The following is a 20889-nucleotide window of genomic DNA, read 5'->3' on the forward strand; positions in this document are numbered from 1 at the left end:
ATAAGTACAGGCCCATAAGTGCTGCTTTTAATCTAATGTAGCCCAATGCATCTGGCTTCTGTGACAATTAAAGTGAATTCATAAATATTTTTATTAAGAACTCGAGAACTTGTCCACTCTCCTCTTTTCACACAGAGGAGCAGCCGAGCAGTTTTAAGTGGGGGGAGCTGTCTATTCAGCACCACCACCAGCATGAAGTGACCCTTTGGGAACAACTGCACAAGTCTGCATTAGAGACGAAACAGAAAAAAAAAGAAAGAAGTGACAGAAGCATCTGAACATTTGAATCAGAGCACTGGCTGTCAGTTCATGATAAATCTTGCAGCTTTGGAGCATTTGGTGGCAGCACTTCAGAAGCAGGCGGAGGTACGTAGGCTGACTTTGAGTCAGTGACGCTGAGCTGCACAACAACAAGCCTCTCCAACATCTTGCCTTCCACAGCGCTGAATTTGTGTGCGTGTCCGACTCTCGTTTTTCTTCGCGCACTGCGAGAGAAGCTCCGCGTCCTCCGAGCAAAGAAACCCGTCATGAACTCCACAAGGTAACACTCTATTTTTAGCTCTGCGCGACTTTAATTCTTGCCTAATGCAAAATCTCGCTTTCGACACCCGAATGTGATGGGTGATGCGCCTTGGGGGAATGCATCGGTGCCCGTGAGCCTGTGCATCGCTCCTTTCTGTGCAGACTCGAGAAGTATGATTCAACACCGCAGTGTGAATTTTGTTTACAACCCAAATTCTCGGGTGATCGTGTTGTCATGTGGGGGACTGCATGAGCGTACCGGCTGAGTGTATCAACTGTATTGATTCCGTGGAAGGCAGGATAGTGGTTTATCCTGTAACATGCAGTTCTGTGCATCATCACTGCTGAAAGAATTTCACTCAGACGCTCGTCTGACTCAGGCAATAAGAAGGGTGTCAACCCTGCATGCACTAGCCATCTCTCTCATTTTGACAGCAGTGATTGATCATTAGTTGGCCTTTGTTATCACATCAAATGAAGCAGCAAACATGGTACGTGATTTTCTTTAAATGTCTTTAAATCCAGTGTGCAATTGGACCGTGAGCACACACACATCCTTTCTGAGGAACGCTCTGTTTTGAGCTGGATGCAGTTGAGTGGAAATGTACAAATTCTTCATGGAGCCATCTGAAGAGGATCCTAGAGGATAGAAAACCTGGTGCTATTTATAGGTGAAGTGTGGAGGGGTGCTGAGGATTGCTGTGTCAGGTTCCCTCTCTTTCTCTCTCTGCTTCTCTCTCCCACTGAGCAGCTCCTTCTGTTTATACAAAAACGAACAAAAGAGTCAGAGATGAAAGGGAATTTCATCCGCATTAAGAAAAGAAAAAAAATGCAAGCGCAACATCAAAGCAGAGGGAGGCAGAAATGCTCTGTTAATCCTCTTCTCTGTGGTTATCAATGGCGATCTCAAATTAAACACAGTTTGCATTCTGACCCTTTAATCTATAGTTGAAAAACTTTCTAACTTGGCCCTGCTGGGTGTCCGTCTCCATTCTCAAGCACCGCCACCGTTGCTTTGTCCATGTCTATATATGTCAGCTGGGAGACAAGGCGTAGAAGTTGTAGGTAGGGATTGGTTACACCTCTGTTAAGCCTGTTAGCATGTGTCATTTCTGTTCACTGTCAGCAGGCACTGAGAAGAGCCAGAGATGCTGATGCTTGGGATGCTCCATCACCTCCTACTGACTGGGACGTGTCTCTGTGTCTACGGAGCCCCGTTAAATCTCCCACACTTCAGCCCTACGCACGCCGGCTCCTGTGAAGGACTGTGTGCCAGCTCGATAACAACCACCGGGTCAACACATGCTACAGATTTAAAACCTACACCATCAGATTCCAGACATGAGAGTGACCTGACAGTGAATGTAGGTGGAGGAGGAGGGACTGGCCCACATGAACGACCCAGGGGGACTGATGCAGTGACGCAGACAGAAAATGGGGACAGTCTTGATGGAAGATCTAGGCTGAGTGAGGCTGGTGGAGAGGCATGGAGCCAAAGCGCCGAGATAGAGAAGATCGGGAGCACATCTGAGATGAGAGACTCTGAAAAGCAGTCAGAGTCTGTGGATTCAGAGAGCAAAAAGGAGGATGCACCAGTTCACGGTGAGCATTTAATTCCAACAGGTGGGGCAGAGCAGTCGGAAATGGACACCAGTACCCGAAAACGGACTCCAAGTAGATTACTGACCTCCACTTCAGCACCATCACACCTGCAGACTTCGTACACCCAAAAGAGTAACCCCACTGGAGCATATGGGACAAAAAGCTTTGATTCTCACTGGGATAAAGACACAGAAAGAAGTTTGCCAGAACCTCCAAATCCTTCTGTTTCCCTCTGGACCCAGACCTCCCACAGTCCCACCCCTCATGTTTTTACCCATCAGACCTCTTCACCTTTGGGAATTTGGGGCCATGACAGCACAACTATGTCCTCACTACCAGACCCATTTTTACCTGAAATCGGACCAAGCCTGATACCCAGAGAGGATGGCCCGGAAAGTCTGTGGACTGAAGCAGCAAGACTCGGCGGAGGTAAGGCAAGACAGTTATGCAATTAATGTTAGCATAAAATAGGCATGCACAGTTTCATTTTATTGGGGTGGCACTCCCTCTACTCCCTGATTGTTCATCAGTTGCACATGTGCACACTAAAAAGTCACAGTATGCCTTCAAAGTGTGCGAGGTATTGCTCCACAGTAATCGTCACCCCAGTAAGAATTCGTTCCAACAACATTCCAGCTTGCTAGATTTCGCAGGGTTTCATAGGGCTTCATTAAAAAGTATGGCAGAAATAGGAATGGCATATCCAGCAGCGGATTTTGCCTTTGATGATTGGCAAAGAAGGCGCCTCCTTTTGCAGACTCCACTTTGAACCCCAGCTGGGACCCATGGCAGTCTAATTACTTTCTATTCTTGACTCAAGTCTGAAAAAAAAGAACACACACACACACAAGCCTGGAAAAGGCTGGTGGCAAGGTACGTTATACAGCTCCGTGGAGGAGTCAGCCCCCTCCTCTGTCTCTCTCTCTCTATATATATATATATATACATATATATAAATATATATGTATATATATGTTTAGCCCCGAATGTCCTCTCACTCCTTCTCACCCTTCATACTCTCCATTCAGACTATTGTGAAAGGGCCAAGCTGGTTATTATTCAGTGAGTCAGGACAGGGAATTGGATTAAAGACGTCTGTCTGAGCCAGTGTGCGTCCATGTGAGGATTGTCTGTTTGATGAGACTTTCTCCCAATGGCAAAGGAAACTCAACTCCCAAAATAGTCTTATGTAAAAGGATTGCAGCGTTCAGAAGCATTTTTCCACCTCCTTCAGAATGCTTTGGACTAAAGGTAGTAACAGTTTCTCTTGTGACAGCCCCCCTTCCTGTGTGCTAGCCTCTTATCTCAAAAGAAAATTTTTTTCCAAACCATCTTCTTTTCATTGTGCCTTTGCTGCATTGTTTTGAAGCAGTTTATAATGAGAAAGCTGTGTGAGCAAAGAAGCTGTTTCAAAGGGCCGCTTTCTGTCATAAATACTACATAAGCTACAGTATGTGCTGAATACAGCTGCTGCTTCTCTGTAGAAAACATACATTTTTAATTTTAGCAGTCAGCTGAAATGTGTGTAGAGAGACAGCGAGACGCCTGTCTCATCGTCATTTGTCTTCATTCAGTCAATAAATAAAAGCCAGCTGATCGGAAACGTTTCAATTAGATTGTGATGCTACACACAGTGATTTTCCATGTGACTCTGAGCTTGTCTTGGCACCACCTGCAGCGGAAACTGCCCTCCCAATGCCCCAGGATGAATCCACAGAGGCCACAATGTCATCGGAGGCTCTCCCTCTCATCTTTGAGCCTTTTGAAGACATCACATCTGAGAGTGCGACGGCGGCAGCAGCAGCGGTCACCCACGTGTCAGGCAGCAGCCGGCCCAGAGGGCTTCCTCGGTCAGAGGCAGGTCTGGACCAGCTGGTCACCGTAGAGAGTGACAGAGACGGTCCATCACATGCCTCACCCGTCCTTATTCCAGACTGGACGTCACCTTGGCAGACATCTGGCAGCGAGCTCCTAGAGCCATTCAGTTCCTCGGGTCCATCTGCTTCTCAGCAGCAAGTCAGAACTGAGCCGGACGACCATTTGGAGAAAGGTGAGACAGATGATGTGGCACGACCCGAATGTGGATATTAGATCATATGGAATCATGATATAAAATCATACATATAGTCTGTGTGTAATGTGTAAATGTGCCATATAAATAAAATCAACATTGCCATTCAGTTTTTTTTCAAGATTTAGTCAATTTCCTACAAATTAAAAGTATTTCACGGTGGTGCCAAAGTAGAACTATAATAGGGATCAGAAATTTTAACTGTTCAACAACACTGAACATTTTCTCTGTGTGAAGTCGCCTCGGTGGGTGGAGGTGAAGTTTTTTGGCCTTTATTGGTAGGTTTCACGTTTACATTTACCTTTTCTAAGTTTGCTTCTTGCCAGACTCCGTCTGACACTGACAAAGTTGTTGAATCTTTCATCACTACCACTTCATTGTGGCATGAATTGACCCAACAGCTGCAGAGACAGCAGTATTGTATACTGTGCATGGCTTTTGAAGTTGCGCTCTTGCAAACACGTACAGCTGTGCTCACACTGCTTCTGCTGTCCTCTTATTCTGTTTTTCATATAGCAAACGTAGTCTCTGCGAGGACACTAAACCTGGAAGACAACGTGTCCTCGGCCGGCCCCTCCCTCTCATCTTTCCAGCAAGCAATGACAATGGTAACCATGACAACCCATCAGCCAGCACACAAATCCACATCAGAGGAGATGGACTCTGAGGGTAGGACAATTTTTTAAATGCCACCTACAAGCCACTCCATTTGCGAAAATGTTCATGTTCAGTCATAACACGTGTCCCTCTGTACATCCTCCAACGCTCCTGGATGATTTTTCATTATTCTCCACAGAGGACCTGGAAGATGACTTTGAGAACTCTGAGGAATCGGTGGAAGAAGACAGTGAAGAAGACCAAACAGAAACATCTAAAACATCCTCGACGCAGCCTCCATACAGTCTCATCCCACCACCTCCCGTCTGGGTTCAACGCAACCAGGGGCTGAGTATGAGAACACAATTTCTAACCCATATTTTTAATCAGCAGTGGGACATAACTTTTAGTATTAGCACTTCTGCAAACATGTGTTGCCCTCTTATAAAAGACCTACAAAAATAAAGAAATTTTCAGCTTATCAATTTTCAGATCTGTTGCTCTGATAAACGAATGTCTCTTTTCTCCCAGTGCGTAGCTGGGTGGAGCTAATCAGAGAAAAGGTAAGCCTACCCTCTGCTGTCTGTAAAAAAGGTCAATTTTTCTTTTACCTTGCCATGAGGCGACGGATGACTCACTGATATATCTTTTTCTTTTGAGCTGCCAGGGTTTTCTTTAAGGTGCATAGTGTAAATATTTGTTACATGTTCATAGTTTTCAGTGGGTTGCACAGTTAAAATAGTTTGATGACGATCAAAATATAGATTCGTGCCAGGTATACTTAATAAAGAATGCTTAGGTCATTTTTCATAATCAACTACAGTATGTTAGCTAATCTGTATAGGGTTGGGGGTGGATAAGCGGGAGGTGGCGGCTGGGGAGAGGGAGGTCTGGCCTTCTCTGCTGAGAATGCTGCCCCCATGAACCAGCCCCGGATAAGTGGAAGATGGTGAAAGATGATGGATGGATAGGTTTGGGTTTGACCTCTATGCCATCACCCTCTACAGGCGGGTTACGTGTCCGGGATGTTGGCCCCTGTGGGTATCGGTATCACAGGGGCCCTGCTAATTGTTGGCGCCCTCTACAGCATCAGGATGATTCACCGCAAGAGGAGGAACAGCTTTAAACACCAGAGGAGGAAGGTCAGACAGCAGGAGGTCAATAACTTACTTTCTTGTTTTCACTCGTTATTGTTGACCAGTCACATGGAGCAGGTCTCTGTGGATCTTAAATGCATAAGCTCAACCTTAAAATGATTTTTCCCTCTCCAGCAACCCCGAGAACCCGGCACCAGCCGTCAGGACCAAGCCATGCTGCTGGCCGACAGCTCTGAGGACGAATTCTGATAAGAACCTTTTGGGCCTCTTTTGTTGGTGACCAGCCGCTATTGCTCCTAAACTGGATGTTTAGCAAACACCCCCATCGCTACTGCATCTCCACTTACCCTGGGGCTGTTTGGGTATGACTCCTCTGATCCACTGAAAGGGACTGAGCATAGGGCAGTATTTGCATAGGTGGCGCACAGGTCAACCAGGCACCCACCTCCCTTTCTGAAATTATCTGAGCACTTGTCTAAATGTTGTCAGATGCTGCTGAGTCTAAGAGTGTGGTAGGATTGGTGTTTTCCACCTTTTTTGACAACAAAAATAACTAAATAAATAAAAATAATAATGCATTGAGGGAGCGGTATTCGTAGGATGGAAGTGTTGCTGGCAAATTAAAAGGGGGGGATGTGAAAGCCAGCATGTTTTCCGTCAAGTTATACATTGAATGAAAAGTGACGTGACACAAATAATGTAAATACATTACATGTAGTACATGTAGCTGACTGGGGGTCAGTTGTGTTAGTGTAAATAAAGTCTTATGTATTCCTAGACTTCAATAATTTTGGGAAAACTGCTAATTTACAGGAAGCTGGATTAGATCACTGGAAGCATATCTGTCTGTAAACTGAAACTAACAGCTAGCCTAGCTTGGTCCAACGATAACAAACATGTTGGCTAACATTTCCAGAACTCACTACGAAATCAATCTTTAAAAAAAACAATAGAAGAAATTTAAAGTATTAGTGTCCTCTTAATTATTTTCTAACCATCAGACAGAGTTAGGCAAGCTTCAGGCAAAGGTAAGCTAAAAGCTACTGAGCTAAAAAAAAGCTACAGGACTGTGCAAAAGTCTTGATACGCCCTGCATTTCTTACTATTTTGCAATTAATTTGGTAAACAGGTAGTGTTTTATTTAAAGCTGCAAACAGCTTGAACTCTCTTAAGCAGCTTTCTTGTTATTTAAGTTTTCAGGAACAGTTCTCCAGGCTTCTTGAAGGACATTCAACACTCTTCTTTGGATGTTGGCTGCCTTTTGTTCTGTTCAATAATGCTGCTTCAATAATGTTGACGTCCAGGCTGTGAGAAGCCCAATCCACAACTGATAGTATTACTCTGTCAGGTATGCTTTTACTGCATTGCTAAAAAATAATAATAATTAAGCTGTGGCTCTGACAGTACTTTGGCATTCCATCAATTTTGACAAGATCCCCAAAACTACTGGCTGAAACGCTGCCTCAAACCATGACAGAACGCAGTTAAGTGATTGTTGGACACTTATTTTTGCATCTTTCTTCTGACCTCCATGGTATTTATTGATAATTAACCAAAATCTGAAGATTTTCATTCATCACTCCGTAAGACCTCTTGCCAATGATTTTCAGTCCAGCTCTTGCATACCTCGGTCTTTTCTCCATTTCCCCCCTTCCTTAAAAATAGCTTCTCGATAGCTACAGAGAGCACTAAGATCATTTCTGATGAGGCTTCAGTGAAGACGGATCAACTGAAGGGCCAGGTCTTTGCTGGATTTTTCCAATTTCTTAAGGACAGGACTTTCAAATACTGTTCATCTGCTGTAGTTTTACATCTGCCACTTCTTTTTTCCTCAAATATTTTAAGGCCACACTGAACACCATGCCAAGACATGCCAGTATTTTTTGCTAATAGCTCTTTAGGAGTCACCTTGTTGGTCTAAAAATACGGTTTCATATCTGTCAAACTGGAAATGGAAACAAATCAAGTGACAGGCTGCTATTAACAAACTGCCTAAAGGTACAATTTAAATTGGTTCTTCACCAAGTTGTCTATTACACTGGTTAATCTCTTGAGTTAGGTGCCTTTTTTATTCTTGAATGATTCATAGGTCAGTATTACAAAATGAACATTCCTTTGCCAATTTCATGCCAAAGAAAAGCCTGGAGAACTTTTGAAGTTACACCTCTAAAAAAATAAAGTCTGTCTGTATTTATTTCCAAGCAGCCAAAGAAATGAAGCGCAGCTCAAGAGCTTTGCAAAGTACTAGAAGTCTCTACCATCTATATTATCTTCACACACTTGACAGACATCATAGTAGTATTAAACTCTTTTCCAACTCTTCTTAACCTCCTAGGACCTGGCATCCACATATGTGGACATCACATTTTTGGTTATTTAGACCCAAATACTCAATTTTGCTCTACAAGGGCCTGATATCCACTTACGAGGACATTATACTGCTACTCTTCTGTCGAAATTTTAAACGAATATCCTCATTTGTGGCCCTCATTTTTCTTAGAAACAAAAATCAGGTAACCCCCCCCCACAAAAAAAAAATCTGGTATTTCTTTGTTTTTACATTCATCGGGCCCCGATATGCCCAAATATCAAAGAGGAATTAAAGATGCATGCTGTGGAAGAGTTTGGGTCTTAGAAGGTTAAGGAAGTAAATAAGCATTTTCTCCCAAAATGTCAAACTATTCCCGATAGAACCTGTCACATTTGCTTGGTTTAAAGTGTGAAATTTGTGCAAATGCAAACGTTTTATTGAAAGGCATCTGTTCATATTAGTTACTGTGAGAAACACGTGCAAAATACCACCATCCTATAAAAGTATGTAGCATAATGCGATATGAACTCACTGCCACTTACAACTCCATTTTTGTCCCTAAGTGCATGACTGAGCTTCAGTCGATACATACGCCGACTTGCTGCAGAGATTTCCCATAAATTAAGTGTTCCTATTGGCTGGAAGAGCACAAACACGAGACAAGAAAGCAGATTCATATTTCCGTGTGTGCTGATCTGCTGCTGACGTGAAGGGTTTTGTCGGACGCTCTCGAACCAGAATTTTACCTTGCTTGGATAAAATGAGCAGAAGTCAGGTTAAGTTTAAAATCTCGTTTTTGAAAGATAAATTCAAGAAACTTCTCTGCTGCAGTCCAGACAGAAAAGAGGCACAAAGCAGTTCTAGGTATTTGATGCACATTTGTTATCCCAATGTTAATAAAGTGTCTTTTGTTTGGGAAAAAAAAAAAACATTTTCTGTAACTTCATGAACCATCTGACATGCTTAATGAACAAATGCCTGTTTATACAATATAATACTGTTTTAGGGTATGTGTGATGTAAAATGGTAGACTCTTTTCCCCCCTCTTGATGTGGATGTGATCAAATAAACAGCTCTTTTTGATGTCTGATTGTGACTTCTTTTTTTTGACACACAGATACAGCCGCTTCAGACAGCAGACAAGACAACCCAGTTTTACAGCATTAAAAAAAAGAAAAGAAAAAAAAATCTAATAATTTATTTCTGTGTTCTTTTTCCACATTAAATAAAAGCTATTGGACATTTCCGGATCAAAAATAAATCAAGAGGGGACAGGAAGAGGAACAGAGAAAAACAGACATGCAAAGAAAAGAAAAACAAAACTTTTGCTCTCCTCTTTTCACACTTCGTAGATGGTAGAAAGGCTGCAGAAAGCCCCTGTGGACCAGCTGCTCGCTTGTGTGGTTTTGTGTCACACATCGACTGCCAAAACAAATGCTAATAATAATTATCTGATCAATGAACTTACATCAACTGAGAAATTAAGGGTTATAAATTTAGGATTTCAGTCACCCGAGGTCATGACAGCACAGTGGATGATCAGGATGAGGGGAGGGGGAAAAAAAACAACTGTTTCTGATGTCATTTCAGGGCAAAACTGAGTCTCTGAGAGAAAACTGGGTAATGGATGCAACGCCACAAGGCACAGCTCCAAACTGATTATTGATGACGAAGCCCTTCGGTCTGTGAGCGTGATCTGAACACAGCCACTGTGGCAGGCTGTAATGCCCATATATACCCTAATGGAACCGCGACAGTTTGGCATGACTGAGGCAAAGAGACCCAGTTCCTTCAAAACTGAAAACACCTCTGTTTGAATGAGGAAGATGGGTGGGACCTCCAGAGTAAACCACAAGTAGTTTGATAAAAATCTAAACAGTGTCTGATGAGCAGCAAAGGTAATAGTTGGCGTTCGGGGATCTATAGATTGTTTTTGTACTTTCACATCATCTCTGGATGGGGTTAAAGTAGCACAGAAATTAAAGATAAAAATCAAATCTGATAAATCAACACAATTCGCCCCAAACCCAACAGATGACCAAAAAACAAAAAAAACATGCTTTCAATATATTCAACGTAAAGAACACTCGTATACAAATCTGAAAAAACAAAAGTTGTCCATTGTTCCAAATGCATACAGACACAAACTTACATAGACAGACCATTATGTGGGTGGCGACTCTGTAAACATCTACTCTCCCTTCCAGTCCTCGGCTCCTGGGGGTGTACCAGCTCAGCTCAGTGGTTGAAAAAGGGGGAATAAACCCTAATACATTAAAACTCCCTGTGAATGTTTGCTGAAAGCATGTGTCTGTTCTGGTGCAGCAGATTTTAAAAGAAAGAAAGAATTGAAATAGTGCCACATGGCAGCCCGCTGTGGTGCTTTCTACTTTCAATATTGTGGAGAAAAAGCACACAGATGCCCAATTGCATAATTTGTTCTTGCATTTGCAACCTGTGAAAAAAAAGAGGTTTTTTCGCCCATCAACAACCACTGCAATCCGTCTTTCTGCCTTCGCTACAACACCAAGCACTAACCCTACTCCTGAAAAATAAAGGTCCACTTTTTTTTGTTCCTTCCTGTATCTAACAAGGAGTTCTTGTTGTCCTTATAAGGCCAGAACAAAATGGCAGCACCTTTTAGAGGCTCGATTTTCCTGTACGGGGCAGGGACAGGGTGGGGTGGGGGACTCTGAAAGTAGAGATGTAAAGGTCTAACAGAACATGATCCATACCATTGTCAAAAACAGCAGGAGACACACATTCATACTCACGCATACACACTGCAGCAAATTTCCAAAGAAGTGCATCTGACCTTTGTTCAAGCGAGCTTTCTTTGCCGCTTTAGTGTGTCGTCGGACTGCCCGGGCACATCCGTTCGCAGGAAAGGAGATCTTAGAATGTTATAGCGAGGTTGGCGGTGCGTCGGGTTAACGCGCCCGGGAAGTGCATTGTGGACTCGGCCGCTTGAGAGCGGCATGAGGTTATACAGGTGTCAAGTAGACAAATGGAAACAAAGTTAAAGTGAACAAAAGAATAAAATATAATCTGGTAAGAATACTTCTCAATTTTTCGCTTTTTTTTTTTATTATTTAAATTGCACGCACACAGCACACTCATCCAGGAATCCAGCATACGTAACACTTTGTCTCGGATCTCGCGCTTTGGTGGACCGGAAGCGGCTGCAGAGGTTTGCCCACTCAGCGGGCAGATCGCTGTGGCCGCGGCTGTCGGCGCTGATAGGTTTGAGTGGCACTCACGACGAGGAGATTCAGGCTAATATTGCAAATTAGTAGGAGAGGAGAGGTCGGACCACACCATCATTGGTGAGGAGTCTCTTTTAAACATGCTGTATTCTCCTTTTTGTTTTGAGAGGGGGGGGATTTTCCAGTAGCTGTCAGTGCATTTGGGGAGAAAAAATAAGTTATGATCTGCAAAAAAACAAGCAAACAGAAAAAAAACTCCTCACCCACGTCCTGTCTAGGTTTGACGATGAAGACACCGAAGCTTAAAACGGTCCACGAGTCGGGCAAAGCTTGAGGTGCTAATGGAGTGATTTGTTTCAATCAGCTGCTCTGCGCCAACATGTGTACACAAACACAGGATGGGCTTCTTGGAGAGGGAGTTGGGGATTGGCCTCAGTCTGAGTTAGTCGACAAGCTCTTATTCCCGCACTCACATTGAAACAAAAAGCATGCATATCTTTACAGGCTTCAGTCCTGGGGGCTGAGGCAGGTGATGGAAGCAGCGGCAGCAGCAGCAGCAACGGGGGAGGGGGTGCTGCACCTGCTGGACAGGATGGGGAGACAAAAACATACCAAGCACGCGCAGTCATACAAACGTGTTCTTCACTCGCTCACAGTGAAACCAACGGCAAATGACAAAAACAAAAAACAAAAGCCACTTGCTTTCTGAAAAACACCAGGCGGTACAAACACACAAACTATAGCTTTTTCCGTCCCCCTGCCCAACATATAAGGTTAAAAAAGAGAAAACAAAACAAAAATGAACTCCACAAATATCTTCCCAGTCTGTGTTTACCGCTCCACTTCCTTGTTTCATGTGGTGATGATTTTTTTTTTTTTTTAAGTTTTTTCCTTGTGTTTTTTAAAAGTCTGCTTTGTCCCAGGTTCTGCAGGATTTTGGTGTGGTGCCTTGTCCTTTTTGTTTTGTTATTTTTTTGTAGGGGGTGGAGTCTGGATGCACATCCTCACTTGAGCTGCCTCACACCTGGTCGAACAGGCGCCCCCGAGCTTCCAAGGTTGCAATGTCCCCCATTCAATGAGGTCACCCTCACTCGCCCCGCCCTTGTCACAGAAGGCAGCGGGAGACCCCCCCCCGTCGTGTAACACCTGGTGGGATTTCAGTCCATTTCTGCCTAAACGCTTGTTCAGAGGTCAAGGATAAAAGGAGGGTGTGTCTGCTTGTTTTATGCATACTTATGTGCATACTCCTTGGACACAGGTATATGTGTAAGTGTGTGTGTGTGTAGGTGTCTGTATGTGTGACTATAAGAGTGAAATGACCAGGGCAGAGCTGAGGCCGTCAAGCTGATAAGTGTTCGAGGTGAACAGCACCTGCTGTCCCGTCCTCCTCCCATCCCTTCTGTTTTCTGCTAGCGGAGCCACAGTTTGAGCCGCAGCGCGTCCACTCCGTTCAGGTAGTATCTGAAGAGCCGCTTGTCTCTGACAAAACCCAAGTTTTCGTAGAGCTTCAGGGCTGATTTGTTGGTGATCTCAGTCTCCAAAACAACCTGGGAACACACAAATGAGTGCGTGAGTGAGCTGACTGAATTTTGGAGCCTGTACTCGTTATTTGGTCGTTCGTGATTGTTTGGACTTGAACTCTTTACCTGAAGAATAAAAAAAAAAGTTAACAATACTGAAAATGAACTCGTTTGCCATCATGGGATCAACATAAAATTTCCTCTCTTTTTCACCATACACTGCCTTTACTTGTCCCCATTTTTCAGCCATTCGAGACTGATTTTCTGTTAAACAAACCTCACTCCCTTGCTCCTAACCTGCTAGCTCCAGGCCTTTTCTAGACAGGAGGGCTGTTCAGTCACCACTGTGGTGGTCCTCAATATTAGCCACTCTAACCAGAACAGATGAAAAGCTGGTACATCTGCTACTAATTTGAGAAACAGCCCAGTCCAAGACAGTGGAGGTCCAGCAAATCCACAGGATAAGACTCCTATAAACATTGCAAAGAGCATTTTTCTCCCATATTGGCTTCTCTTTATTGGGCCCCTGTCAAATCCAGAATTAAATTTCAAATCCATCTCCTCACATACAAGGTCTTGAAAAATCAGGCCCCATCTTATCTTAAAGACTCTCAATAGAGCACTTCACTTCGCTCTCAGGCTTACTTGTGGTTCCTAGGATATTTAAAAGTAGAATGGGAGGCAGAGCCTTCAGCTCTCAGCCCCTCTTCTGTGAAACCAGCTCCCAATTTGGATTCAGGAGACAGTCTCTACTTTTAAGTTTAACATTTCCTTCTTGATAAAGCATATATAGTTAGGGTTTCTTCCTGTTAAAGGGGAGTTTTTCTTTCCCACTGTCACCAAGTGCTTGCTCATAAGAGGCTGTTGGAGTATTTTCTGCATTATCATGGGGTCTCTGAGGTGACTCTTGCTGTGATTTAACGTTATACAAATGAAATGAAATTAACAGCTGAAATATTTTCAGGGGACAGCAAACACTTTAGACATCAATATGCACTTGTACAGTATATAGTGACAGCGTTTCCTCACCTTAGAAACCTTCAACTGCAACTGTGACCAATAAAAACTCAAACTCTAAACCTACCTTACTTGTGTGTTATATCTTGGTAGCTAACAAGCTGTAGGTGCAATATTTAAGTTGCTATTGCAAATCACTGCTTTTATAAGAGAAGATATTTGGATAGAAAGCACGAGCACAGGACACTAAAGACCCACCCACACATTTGCTTGTTCTTTTTCTTTTTTTAAATAAGTAAAAACATATCCTATAAAAACATGTACCGTTTGTGTGTACACATTCAAAGCACTGGATATTGCTGGGTTGTAGCAGAGTGTCAGCTCTTTGGTCTCAACCAGCAAAGAGACTGAAGAAATCGTAACGCTGTATCACATGTTTCATCTTCTAGAGGAATTCAAAGTCTGCAAAGGAAGCAGCGTGCATGTTTGCCGTTTTCAGGGAGAGGCAGAGCATATGAAATAGTTTATGGTAGAGGATCAAGGTTACCAGCTAGTTTAGATAAGTGAAGGACAGCCCAGGAGAACTGGACCTTGAAATAAAAACGGCTTTAAACAGCTATAAATGTTCTCTCTTTCGGTTTGTGTTCCTTTCAGAAAACCTACAACTTAGAATGGAATGCCAACAGTGTAACATGTGCTTATACTATTGATTTTATGTAGGATGCATATTTTCACAGTATGACTGAATATGCTGGCACTCTGGCTTGAATAACGGCTCTTATGTAATGTGTGCAAATGTGTTAAAGTTTGGTTCATAAACAGCGCCACTGGGTCTAGCTCGCTTACCTCGTCGCAGTCGCCCTCCACCATGGCATAGATGGCCTTTTTCACCAGATTAGTACCTGAAACAAAACAGTGGACTCTAAGTAAGAAGCTAAACCCATGTATGGCCTCCATCTCCAATATATTAAAGTATAATGTTACTCATCACTCTGAGTGCAGAGTCTATCTAAACGGTGCATTTGCATAAAGAGATTTGGTTGCCCGGGACAGCAGAGAAGACGGTGAAGGGAGAGACTGAATATTCTGAAGAGGAACGCCGAGATCTCACCGATGCTTTTCCTTCTGTGTTTCGAATCCACGGCCAGCATGGCAATGTAGCCTCGACGAAACATCTTCTTATGCATGTCAAGCTTACATACAATGGCTCCGACACACTCCTGCTCCACCATGGCCTGCGAGAAATGCACACAGCAAAAAATACACGCTCAGTGGTTACGAGTGTCCACTGGGGTGGCCACTGACAGCCTAGCAACCGTTCCTCTGAAGTTCCTGTCATCCTGCCAGTTCAGCTGGCTCCACGTGCTGACCTCTGACCTTTTTATCTTTTTTTTTTAAAATAGCACTTCCTCTTCTGTCACATGTGGTGATCCAGCCAAAACTGGAAATGGGATGTTTTGGACCTTGATGGCCACAGAATGAAAAGAAGGCAGGCCAGTGTTTTCAAAGCAGAAAATGCTACCATGACACAGCACATGCAGAAGGAAACCTAAGGCACACTCTCTGCTAATACTGACGATTAGGATTTTATAATTTCTTTATGCTACAAATCTGTACATATGAGTGGGCTGGCACATTTCTTGATTCATTAATAACCTAAAAAACTGAATCAATGTTGGATCTGTAACAGCAGAAGACAGGTTGTTTACTGCCTGCCAGCAGTAAAATGGAAACAAAGCTTATGAGCTGAAATGTTATTGACATGTGTGTGCTTTAGCTTCAGTGGAGGTCAGCTGTGACAGGCTTGGATGTGAAAAACAAAGCTGTCACACCCAACTCCTATAATGCTCCTGCAACTCAGAGTAACCAGTCAGACTTCATAACTGTGAGCGGTGCGTTCAATCTACTACTTACCAGAAAGCAGAGCTGCGGCCAGTTGTGGATGAAGTACCTGTACGTGTAAATTGAATAAGGCTCAGATAAGTCCTTGGTGATCAGTCTCATGATCCACGGCATCTGAAGTTCAGACTCGTAGCGGACATAGCGGATGCCGTGGTTATCCCCGGGGGAATCGCTCAAGTCGAGCCGGGCGAGCTCCTCGGCCGGCGGCTGCTGCAGGTCAGCCTGGCTCTCCTCACCGCCGGGCCCAGCAGCGTCCGGCTGCTCGTCACTCGAAGGTCTAGAGGGCGGCGTGTGGTCCAACTCTTTTCCCGCTTCGCAGGCCGCCTCAGCTGTAGTGAAACCCGGCATCCCGTTCACGCTATTGTTACCATGAGGAGAGTGACTGCCGTTTTTGGAACAGGGGCTGTGGCCTTCGTGTTGGCAGTGCTCACTATTGTTCCTAGCGGCAGGAGCCTCCTCGTTGCTGCCAATGCTGTTGTCACAGTTGTCTACGGACGATCTGGGATTGTCAGGCCGGTTTCCTACGTGCTGGTGACTGTCAGGGTCCTCTGAGGGGCTTGCCAAGCCGTTCAACTGCTGCTGCTCTCGGGCTTGCATTTTGAGGTGAAGCGCCGCCGGGCTAGCTCGCGCTAGCATGTTTTTCTGCTTCTTCTTGACCGACCTTTTGACTTCGTTTACCGACTGAGACTTCGTCCCTGTACCGGCAGGCACACACTGCTCCCCGTGGCACGCCGGCACGCCGTCTTCCACCGCCGGTTCCGCGCTCCCAGCCGCGGGGAAAAGAGGAATTTCAGCCGGGGATGCAGGCAGTGCGCTACTAGGCCCAGGCGGCACTGTGGCCATCCCACTGCATTAAGGTGGTGATTGACACTTGGAAAACGTTGAACACAATTTCATCCACAAGGCGAAGGCATATACAACCAATGTACGAGCTAGTTCATCGAATATTGCATAAATCCAGGGTTTTCTGGGGCGATAACGTTTCCGCTGGCGATGGTTGTCGCTGCTTTCTCCTCGATTTCCCTGCTGCCGCAAAGTGCCGTCGCAGCAAACGCCATTGCAACGGCATTCATACACGTTTTACGACAGTAGTGTAAAGCATGGCTGTTGTACGGTTTTTCCCCACTTCCATTGCCCCCTGCCCCCCGAGCCTCTTTTTGGTCATCCTTGTGAAACTTTTTATATTGTTTGTCAAATTTATCTAACCAGTCAATATTGATATTTACCTCCTTCTGTTCGCCTTTATGTTCTGTCTGCTTTAAATAATACATATGTTTGTGTCGTACCCTGCATTGCCACACTGTACTCACAACATTGTGGTAATGCAGACCTCTTCAACACTGGATAAGTCAAAGGTGACTGAAGAAGTCCTTTTGCTGCCCCGTTAAACCCAAGAACATATCATTCCTTACCAGCAGAGGGCGCCAAACCGAAGCTTTAGCATATGGAATAGTTTTGTAAGCGCAACAACAGCAACACTGCATTTTCTCCACAAGATGTCGCCATTCGACCAGTTTGTCGCTTCATCCTGCAAAGATGGTGCAAGTTTGTGCGTGTATGTCCAGTAGTATCCAATCATGGCCTACTGTCCTTTCCAGAAGCATACTGTAGGCTGCTGTTAATTCATCATTCCCAGGATGCTGTGAAGCAGGAAAACCACAACTCTGCAGCGGTTCATATTACACTCAACATGATAATAATACAAAATAATTTGTTTTCTGTTTATATTTACATTTAACCATTTCCCTTAGTCTACTAAGGAACATATTCATATTCTTCTTTCACTTTTATTACGTTTATTTCCTTTTAAGGTTTCATTTTTCCTTAACCTTTATTAGACACAAAAGTACAGAGAGCTGACAGAGAAGCATGGAAAGAGTGGAGGGAATGACATGCAGGAAATGGTCTGGGGCAAGCCTCAGTAGCAGCCTTTGGCATACGGATCACCTGCTCAGCCACAAAACCTATATACATTTGTCTTTGTAATCAAAATAGTCTAGGCTCACATTAGAGGAATAATCTCCAGATAAAATTTGCCAGGTGCACAAGTCATGAGTTTGAGTATTGGAACAGAGTTTGTGATATCATGTGCCAAGAAACCCCCCCAGAAAATAACAACCAAAAACAAAAATTTTACAGGAGGCAGCAGCCTGCCTGTGGAGAGCGAGAGGAGAGAGATTGTGTGCCAGCATAGGAAGGAGAAGACAACAACGCAGAAGACTGCACAGGGGTCCTTCCCCTGTTACACTGTGAGGGTGAACACAAAGTGTGAGGTCACTGAAACTCAAATGTAGCGACAGGAAGTCAAGTGATTCTGAAAAATGTTGTTACTGTACTATTCTGTTGCACACAATGGGCCATGTTTTATTACCACAGTACCTGTTTCTGAGTATCGATGCTCCTCATGCCCTGGTAACTGTGTTACACATCTTTGTGTCACCACGTGCTTTTCCCCTCACAAAACACACACATTTAGGTAAGCCTGAAATCAGCATGACATTACAGAGTATTAACTTTGATATTTTTAAAATAGCAGTACAGTGCTCTAATTATTCAGTGTCAGCAGGAATTCATAGGACAAGAACTTCAGGAAACGAGAAGATAAATTATGCATTTCTAGTATCCACACAGATTCTGACCAAATATTTATATATGTTGACTCCCCTTATCTGTAAGGTTGTTTTTGGTGGTGATGACTTATTTATTTGAATCAAAGGTTTTGGGTGAGTTCATTCTAAGAGCTGTAAAAACTGTAATGCTTAGCTCTTGTCAAAGACATAAAGCTTATCCTTTTCACAAGGTGTTCTTTAACAAGATAAATGAGATGTGTCTTTTAATCTCAAAACAGACAAAATGGGTGAAATCAACCATCAGTGTATGTGTTACATCTTCATCCTTTGGCTGCTACTTTTTAGGGGTCGCCACAGCAGATCATCTTCCTCCAACTCACCATATCCCTACCACACTCCTCTGTAACACCAACCCTCTGCATGTCTTCCTTCACTACATCCATGAGCCTCCTCTGTGGTCTTCCTCTTTTCCTTCTGCCTGGCAGCTCCATCTTCAGCATCATATTTGTCTTGCCTGCCAGCACGAAAGTTTGCTTTCTTTTCCTTAACCCTGGAGAACCCATGCCGGTCAGAGCCGACCCCAATGGTTTTCTAGGGAAACCATGGGGTCAAATTTGACCCCATGGTTTCTCCAGGGTTAAAGTCCTGCTTTTTCTGTAATCGATGGTCAACATTTTGGATGTTTCTTCTTGCTCTACGTCTCTTCCTTACCTCAGGGTAGACCTTGACAGATACTCCAGCTTTTTCTCAGTTTTTCTGGCAGATTTCTTGCAACATTTATACTCATCTTAAGTGGAGGGAATTTCAAATGAATTCAAATCTGCAGCAAAAACACTGTGACCTGCCGTACCTTTCCAAAAACCTTTTAAATCACGCATCAAAATTCAGCTTCTGTGTTGATGACTAAATAGTTTCCACAAGACACATATAGGTGTCTTTCCTCTGCATCCATATATCCTTACTCTTGTTCCTCTCAACTTCCATAAATATGTTTTCCAAAATTAAAATTATTGGCTTGCACCTGTGGCCACAGAACACAATTTAAACTATACTGCACATTTTGTTCACAAAGACGTGCCCGACTAATATTTGCTCAAACTGTGGACAGTTTTACCAAAACGAGGCAAGGATTTGAAAATCGTCTAGCAGTATCGCTCTGTAGCGCCCTCCAGCTGTAGCTCCAGGTACTCTGAAGTGGATCGCTTTCTCACAAAGACACAGTTGAGTCCAGTCGGCCTGCCACAACCAGACCATGACACAAAAGGTCTAAGTGGGAGCGCTAGATGCTAGAGAGCCTGACTTTGCTCTTTCATGCTAACACGGATTGATCTTTCAGTCGTTGTCCGTCCTACACAGCTGCCATGAACATACGCGAGTTTTGAAAGGGAGTCATATTTTACGTATAAATATACATTACAGAGAAAGAGGCCGAGATAGGAGGGAGAGAGAGAGACGTCTCTTTTAAAGCTAAGCCTTGGGGCTGAGAACTCTCTGAAGAGCTGGAATCAGACATGCACAATCAGTTCCCCTCTTCAAATCTCCTTTGCAGGCCTATCTACTTGAACAGGCTTCTCTTAATTACTTTCTCTATCACTTAGGCAAGCCGTGGCTGGGACGAGGAGCAGCAGCGTCTCTGCCAGAGACATTTGGCTGGTTTGAACCCATATTTTTATAGGCCTATCTTCTTTCTCACAAGCCTGTCCCACACCTTCTCCCCGCACCACCACCACAACCGCCGCAGCCACCGCCACCTTTCTTCCCTCCTTGCCTTGCTTTCATTGCACGCTGCTCTTGTCTTTCCGTGGCTCTCCCCTATTCCAAATATCTCCAGGGTGTCAGTTGCGTCATGTGACTGGTGCGCTTGTGATTACAGCAGTTGGCAGACGTGCTAATCTATGAGGAAGAACCCAAAATATCTGGAGAAAAAAATGACAGCATGTAAAAGAAGCATAAGGTCAGTATGGAGATCAGCGTAGAGCGAGAACACGGTAAAGACAACTCAGGGTTGACACTGAAACCCGAATTCCCTCCTCTTTCAAATCTCTCCGCCTGTCTTCCTGTCTGTCTGAACCGCTCTCAGGGGCTTGAGGCCAAACTTTGGACCCCCTCCTCTCTTCCTCTCTCATGCTCCTGCCTGTCACATTGGCTTGCTCCCCTCACTCTGCTCACTTCCCTGTGTCCTCCTTCTTCTTCTTCTCCTCCTTCTTCGATTTTTTTTCCCTTCTCTTTTTGTCTGGCGTCTGGTCCACTAGAGCTGTATTTAATTAGTTTCTGTTGGGTTAATTAGGGGCTAAAGTTAGGGGGTCGGACCAGAACAAAAGCGGGTCAGGCTGGACGGATGCAGGTGCTCAGGAGTGGTTGCCAGATTCCACCGTTCAGATTAAGATGGCCTTGAATTGTCTGGAGTATTGGAGAGCAGGCGAGCCACTAGTAAATCGCAAGGAGGGGAGGTTTTCCACCTCACACGGGACGGTGGGCTCCATATGTACCCACGGCAGCATCACCGTTCTTGTTTATATGAATTTCAGCATCAT

General features: G+C 44.2%; 2 protein-coding genes across 4 annotated transcripts; one reads left to right on the top strand and one right to left on the bottom strand.

Moving 5' to 3' along the window:
• Positions 1 to 153: 153 nt before the first annotated feature.
• On the top strand, positions 154 to 9290 carry armh4 (armadillo like helical domain containing 4). 3 transcript variants are annotated; one of them, XM_026143351.2, is made up of 8 exons: positions 154 to 541; positions 1649 to 2553; positions 3803 to 4174; positions 4712 to 4864; positions 4992 to 5144; positions 5324 to 5355; positions 5800 to 5934; positions 6064 to 9290. In XM_026143351.2, exons 2-8 carry the CDS (start codon positions 1671 to 1673, stop codon positions 6136 to 6138), a joined length of 1803 nt encoding a protein of 600 aa, XP_025999136.2. In that variant the 5' UTR covers positions 154 to 541; positions 1649 to 1670; the 3' UTR covers positions 6139 to 9290. The 3 variants fall into 3 exon arrangements, with proteins under 3 accessions (XP_025999136.2, XP_025999131.2, XP_025999132.2); XM_026143346.2 differs by having other exon boundaries at positions 157 to 541; positions 5800 to 5949; XM_026143347.2 differs by having other exon boundaries at positions 157 to 541; positions 1652 to 2553; positions 5800 to 5949.
• A 1978-nt stretch (positions 9291 to 11268) lies between these two features.
• Positions 11269 to 16889, bottom strand: naa30 (N-alpha-acetyltransferase 30, NatC catalytic subunit). The gene is made up of 4 exons (XM_026142724.2): positions 15798 to 16889; positions 14995 to 15118; positions 14730 to 14785; positions 11269 to 12953 (listed from the first exon to the last, which is right to left on the bottom strand). Exons 1-4 carry the CDS (start codon positions 16626 to 16628, stop codon positions 12816 to 12818), a joined length of 1149 nt encoding a protein of 382 aa, XP_025998509.1. The 5' UTR covers positions 16629 to 16889; the 3' UTR covers positions 11269 to 12815.
• Positions 16890 to 20889: the final 4000 nt, after the last annotated feature.

The sequence above is a fragment of the Astatotilapia calliptera genome, chromosome 15, assembly GCF_964374335.1.
Source record: "Astatotilapia calliptera chromosome 15, fAstCal68.1, whole genome shotgun sequence".
NCBI lineage: Eukaryota > Metazoa > Chordata > Actinopteri > Cichliformes > Cichlidae > Astatotilapia > Astatotilapia calliptera.